Source organism: Poecilia formosa, unplaced genomic scaffold (genome assembly GCF_000485575.1).
Source record: "Poecilia formosa unplaced genomic scaffold, Poecilia_formosa-5.1.2 Scaffold458, whole genome shotgun sequence".
Lineage (NCBI taxonomy): Eukaryota > Metazoa > Chordata > Actinopteri > Cyprinodontiformes > Poeciliidae > Poecilia > Poecilia formosa.
In genome coordinates this window covers 18,820-24,735 of record NW_006800397.1, presented here as the reverse complement: position 1 = coordinate 24,735, position 5,916 = coordinate 18,820, and the positions used below count along the sequence as shown (strand labels likewise).

The 5,916-nt window shown below is 54.5% G+C and overlaps 1 protein-coding gene across 1 annotated transcript in view; it reads right to left on the bottom strand.

Annotated features, from left to right (window-relative positions):
* The window catches only part of LOC103155995 (ATP-binding cassette sub-family A member 1-like), a 25,681-nt gene that overhangs the window by 9,868 nt on the left and 9,897 nt on the right, over positions 1–5,916 (bottom strand). The window contains exons 26-38 of the mRNA XM_007577894.2: positions 5,534–5,703; positions 5,272–5,449; positions 5,087–5,202; positions 4,407–4,551; positions 4,216–4,339; positions 4,016–4,145; positions 3,814–3,940; positions 3,674–3,736; positions 3,468–3,574; positions 3,242–3,383; positions 3,024–3,158; positions 2,815–2,918; positions 2,634–2,726 (exon numbers count right to left, since the gene is read on the bottom strand). Coding sequence (XP_007577956.2) covers positions 2,634–2,726; positions 2,815–2,918; positions 3,024–3,158; positions 3,242–3,383; positions 3,468–3,574; positions 3,674–3,736; positions 3,814–3,940; positions 4,016–4,145; positions 4,216–4,339; positions 4,407–4,551; positions 5,087–5,202; positions 5,272–5,449; positions 5,534–5,703 — 1,634 coding nt within the window. The remainder of the gene's footprint in view (positions 1–2,633; positions 2,727–2,814; positions 2,919–3,023; positions 3,159–3,241; positions 3,384–3,467; positions 3,575–3,673; positions 3,737–3,813; positions 3,941–4,015; positions 4,146–4,215; positions 4,340–4,406; positions 4,552–5,086; positions 5,203–5,271; positions 5,450–5,533; positions 5,704–5,916) is intronic.

Here is a 5,916-nt window from a genome sequence, read left to right as displayed (position 1 = left end):
GTCAGTGACAATAGGCGAGAGCGGTCCATGAGGGTCTATCCTTATATTATGTCTATGGTTTCCAGTACCGTTTGCGGCTGGTTTCTTCTTTTGCTCATTAGAGCTTATGGCACATTACTGCCACCAAGTGGTGGAAACTTGTATTGTATTTGAGCGCCTGAATTTACACCGCAGTAAAAACCTGGGGGGGAGGGGGGGTTTCTTGTGGACCTCTAGGTGGCGCTGGCGGACCAAATGTGGACCGCAGCCTTATGATTAAGAATGCCTGCGTTAAGTGTCGAAGGGGAACGGCCCTTATCAAGAAGCGTGCCCGAATAGTGGGGACCGCACAGACTGGATCATCACTGCAGGCAGAACACCACTGGGAAAACTGACGCCACCTGTTTTCATACTGCTGACGAGTAGAGGGTGCCCTGGCACTCCCGGTGGCCACAGCTGGAGGCTCTGAGGATTGGAGCGCCATGTCAGTCCACCCAGCAGGGAGAGCAAATCTCTCCTGGTCCGATGACACCATGGGACGTCATGATACAGACTCTGTAGGAGTGGGAACCACAGCTGTGCTGGCCGATACCGAGCCACCAGCAACATCCTTCTAAGAGTCAGTAAATCAGAGAAAGGGGCAAAAAGTGCCTGACAGCCAAATGCACAGCACACAGCTCCAGCACATTTATGTGTTTGGAGCGACCCTGTCGACACCAGCAGCCCCAAACCTCCTGGTGTTTCCCCCCTGCCACAGAACTAGCGTCTGTCGTGACCAGCTCTCTGTAACAAGTATGTCATTCACCTTTAAGCAGACAGGTAAGCCGTCATGGAGGGTGAACCTAAAAACACAGAAAGCGAAGTGGCTGAGATGGAATCAGGCAGCTCTTCTCCAAGCAGGCAACTCGTATTGTGAGGTGCATTTGCTCAGGATGGCGCGTAGAGAAGCCGATCATCAAGGTCTGGAAGAACCTTCACTCTACAGGCCTGCAGAGGACAGAGGCTGCTTTCACCCAGGAGAGGCAAATCTGAGAAAGCAGCAATGTTCTGCTGCAATACATGCAGGAAAGTATGCATCCGTCAGGTCTATTGATGTAAACCGTTCTTGCCTTGCAACAGCCTGAAGAACCTCGTAAGTGTATGAAAGGGCAGAGCTTCATCTGGTGACACAATGAGCGAGGCAACAGCAGTTTCAACTGCAGACATATGATCCCAGCCTGCCTTGACCCACTCATGCATAGACACCAACACACAACCATCTGTGGAGAGGCGTGAGAAAACTGTGTGGTCCCCTCAGCAAGCATGCAGCTCCCTCAGGTGCTCCTCTGATGGAGAGACAGAGAAGGGAGCAGGGGCCTGCCCACGTCTGAAAAAGGGCTCCACCAGGAGCTCCGGCTCCCACATAGAGCGGTCACCTGACCCACTAGCTGCACTTTGAGATGAAGAGCGTGAGCCAGTCTCCACAGCTTGAGATGACTGTTCCTCCTCCTCAGTCCTAAATCCTGAAGCAGCCAAAGAAAGCACATCCTCCTCCACAACCAACTCAGGCATAGGTGGGGAAGAGAACAGAGCCATCGAAGCGTCCAGCTGGCATGCCTGACAAAGGGATTTCACCTGCACCAATTCTGCAGACTGACGCTCAAACCTCAGACTGAGCTCGCTTCTTCATTGAAGGAGGCACAGACACTGTGGCCTCTGTTAGAAATATTATGTGTCACTCTTACATTAATAGTGTATGAATCAATGCTACGTGTAAGCTTTTAACCCACATCGACAGCATGTCTCTGTAGCATCATCATCTCTAGCAGCAGAATGTTCCTGTGAGAAATCGCTCTCATGAGAAAAAGACTTGATGACCTGTGTGCAGACAGAACCTCCTCATATCTCCCCTCTGTGAAAATAAAGGCAAGGCCGAACTGAAAGTTATCAGACACGCAGTGGGCAGCTCGCTGGAGCAGTCCGCTGCGTCTTCTCCTTTCACGAAAGCTTGGTTTGAAAACTCATATACGTTGTCTGTGGTCCTTTTTATGTAGGTTGAGAAAATACCCATCAGCCTCAGTCTGGCGCTTGGAGCGCCTAGGCGTGTCCACCTGGACAGAAAGCGGAAGGTCATCACCACACTCGGGGCGCCACTGGACCAGCCGCACAGGGCAGGTAACTGCAGCTGATGCAGGGATTTTCTGACAGGGCCTCCACCAAGCGATGCCTAGGCAGGCATCATGAGGACATCATGTGCCTGAATGTAGCCTCACGACCTGCACAACAGTGGGAGCTATCCATGTCCAAACCTGAAGTGAGTCCAACCAGAGGCCGAAGGAACAGGCTATGATTGGGAGAGGGAGCGAGATGCTACCTCAAAGTGAAGCAGCAAACTTAGACAGGCTAACACTGTTAGTTCAGCGCCAGTGTGTGAATCAACACAGTGGTCAGAAGAAGCTGAGGAGGTGTAAAGGCGATGCACCTCCAGTCAACAGGCAATCAGTCCAACGACGGTGAAATGATCCAGGAGCCGAAAGGCCCTAAAAACAAACCGCAGCCGAGAAGACAAGAGGATCGGAGCTTCGGACGACGTCAGCACCACCTGCTGGCGGTCAGTAGGGATGACAGAACCTCTAAAAACTAAGAGCTCTTATTCTGAAATCCAGCTGCATTACCTGTTCTTCAGGTGTTGGACGCTGCCGAGACATCGGAACCTGCCGTTCACCATGATGGCCATCCTGGTGCAGAGAGCCTCACACTCCTCCATGCTGCAGTGAACACACACACACACAGTCAGTGACGCTGTCCTCCGTCCCTCTGCTGGGACAGACTGAAGACACACTGAGGATGTCTCACCTGTGTGAGGTGAGGACGATGGAGCGGCCCTGCTTGATGACGCTGTGGATGCAGTTCCAAAGGGCCCGTCGGGCCCTGGGGTCCATCCCTGTGGTCGGCTCGTCCTGCAGAACAGGTGGAGGAAGGGGCGGGGCATCCTGATCACACCTGAAGCTCTTCCTCTGCTACTTGGTGTGTGTGTTGATCTGCATGGTGGCGGTGTGTTTTACCAGGAAGACCACAGGGGGCGCTCCGATCAGAGAAATGGCAGTGGACAGCTTCCTCAGGTTTCCTCCGCTGTAGCTTCCTGCTCTCTTATCGGCGTACTTCAGGAGACTCAGCTTTCTGATGCCCCACTCCGCCACCTGCCAACAAAACAACAGCCAATCAGAGGCCAGCACCAAAGCCCCGCCCAGCAGGTGTGTCACCAGGTGTGACCGGGACTCACGTCGCAGACCTCCCCCTCTGGGACGCCTCTGAGGATGGCGTACAGCTCCAGGTGCTCTCTTCCTGTCAGCAGCTCGTTGATGGCGTCAAACTGAGGGCAGTAGCCCATGTTCCGGTGGACGTCCTCGATCTCCCGCAGGATGCTGCAGAGACACAGGAAGCAGGGTGATTACTTCCTGTCCCACAGCGCCCTCAGGTGGTGTTAGTGGACCCAGCGGGTCGCTCACCTCTTGCCGGCCAGGAAGGCCTCTCCGCTGGTCACCAGGGTGTCTCCTGTCAGCATCTTGAAGGTTGTAGTTTTCCCAGCTCCATTCACACCAAGCAGACCGAAGCACTGGACCAGAACCAGGCAGAACCCAACAGAACCAGAGAGACAGGATGTAAGTCAGCAGCAGGTTCTGGTTCTCCACCTGCAGCAGGAAGTCAGCCTCACCTCTCCAGGAGGAATCCCGACACACAGCCGGTCCACCGCTGGCTTCTGCTTCCGCTTGAACACCTGGAGGACAAAAACCAGGTCAGGTGTTTCAACCAGTCCAGGTGTTGGACCTGTCCAGGTGTTGGACCTGTCCAGACCTTGGTGAGCTGCCGGAGCTCCAGGATGTCCCCCTGTCCCAGGCCCTGGACGATGCGGTGTCTCTCGCGCGCCACGTCCTCGTCCTCGTCTCCCAGTGGTCCCAGTTTGGTGAGTTTACTGACAGGCCTTCACACAGAAACACTCCAGGTAGCATCAAACTGACCTGGTGAGCTTCCAGTGAGGATCAGAACCAGACCTCACCTGGGCTTGATGCAGAACCTGTACTGGATGAGGATGGTGATGATGAAGAAGACCACGCCCTCCACCGCCATGGCGAACAGGTTCTTTCCCACCATGTCCCAGTCCAGGGGCGACCGGAACCTGTTCTCACCTGGAACACAACAGCAGTCATCTACCTGGCCCAGGTGGGGGAACACCTGGAGCAGGGAGCTGCGTCTAACCGAATCTCTCAAGTGCGTCGGCCATCGCCTGGTTCTTCACCATGTCGATGAGGCCGCGGCCGAGGCAGAAGTGAGGGAAGACCAGCAGGACGTTCTTCAGGATGTCGTTGATGCCGCCGATCTCCTGCAGGAACAGGAAGTCAGAGCTACGCCCGCGCTCCACCTGAAGGCCAGGCGAGAGGAAGACTCACGTGGTCGCCGAACAGCTCCATGACGAAGGTGGAGATGCTGCCGTTGATGCCGATGAGGATGTTGACGCTGGTCAGGACCACGTAGGCCGTGCTGGGGATCTTGAAGAAGAAGGAGGCCGGGTACATGAGGGGCGTGATGGACCAGCTGGAGAGCAGACACAGACCGTCAGAACCAGAACCGGGTCCAATACCACAACCAGAACCAACAGTTCTGGGTTTTAAGCTAGAGCAAGTCTTTCTATCGTCTCCTGCATTTGGACTCGTCATCTTCCCATCGTTTATTTCTCTGACTTTCTCTCCGTTCTTGGGTGTCCATTTTACGAATTGACCGGACCGCATTTCCCAGCATGCACTGCGCTGGAGACGCGATGGATAAGAAACTCTTCCCTCAATAAAACCTGGAGCTGGACAGGTGAGGGCTGGTAAAAGGTGGTAAAGCTTTGATGAAAAACTACAAGTTCCACTGGCAGATTATTTTATGCTACAGGAAATGAGAGATTATTTAATCCAAGTGAAATAATCTGCTGGCAGAACGTTTTCATCAATATGAAGGATTATTGACTTAAAATGAAGCTAGACAAAAATACCTGGTAAAGTTTGTGTTTTTGCAGTGCAGACAAGGTAGACATTAACATTGATTCTATGTGGTTCTGTTCTGTGTGGTTCTGAGCGGTTCTGACCCGTAGAGCAGCAGCAGCAGTGCCAGAACCGGCAGGTTGCTGGAGGAGACGTAGGCTTTCTGCTGGAAGCAGATGAAGATGAGGATGACGAGCGTTGCCGGGACACAGTAGTTGCACTGCGGAGAGAGACAGAGACGTCAGTGGGCGTGGCTGGGCGCCGGGGGGGCGGGGCTTAGCGACCTCACCATGTCCCAGGTGAAGTTGGCCAGCCAGTAGAGCAGCGGATGCACGCCGCTGATGAACTGCATGTGTTTGGCTTTGCTGACGCGCTCCTGGATGAGGAAGACTACGAAGCTGGCCGGGACGAAGGACATGGCGAAGATCACACAGATGGACACCAGGACGTCCACCGAGGTTGTTACCCTGGAAACCAGCAGCAAAAACAACAGGTAGAGTTCACTCAGGTGTGTTTTTCCTCCAGGTGTGTGTCCAGGTGTGTGTACTCACAGCGCCACCTGGGACAGCTGCTCCTTGGTCAGGTTGAGCGGGTGGTTGAAGGAAGTGATGCCATAGCGACCAGGCTCTGCACCTGGCGGCAGGTTGGCTCTCAGGACGCCGTTGCTCATCACGTTGATGAAGGACGCCACGCTGTGCCAACCTTTGTTGTTGAACCAGATCTGAGGACAGTCAGGAGGACACACCTGTAGTCCACCTGTAGTCCACCTGTAGTCCACCTGCAGGTCCACCTGTCGGTCCACCTGTCGGTCCACCTGTAGTCCACCTGTAGTCCACCTGTCGGTCCACCTGTAGGTCCACCTGTCGGTCCACCTGTCGTCCACCTGTCGGTCCACCTGTCGGTCCACCTGTCGGTCCACCTGTCGGTCCACCTG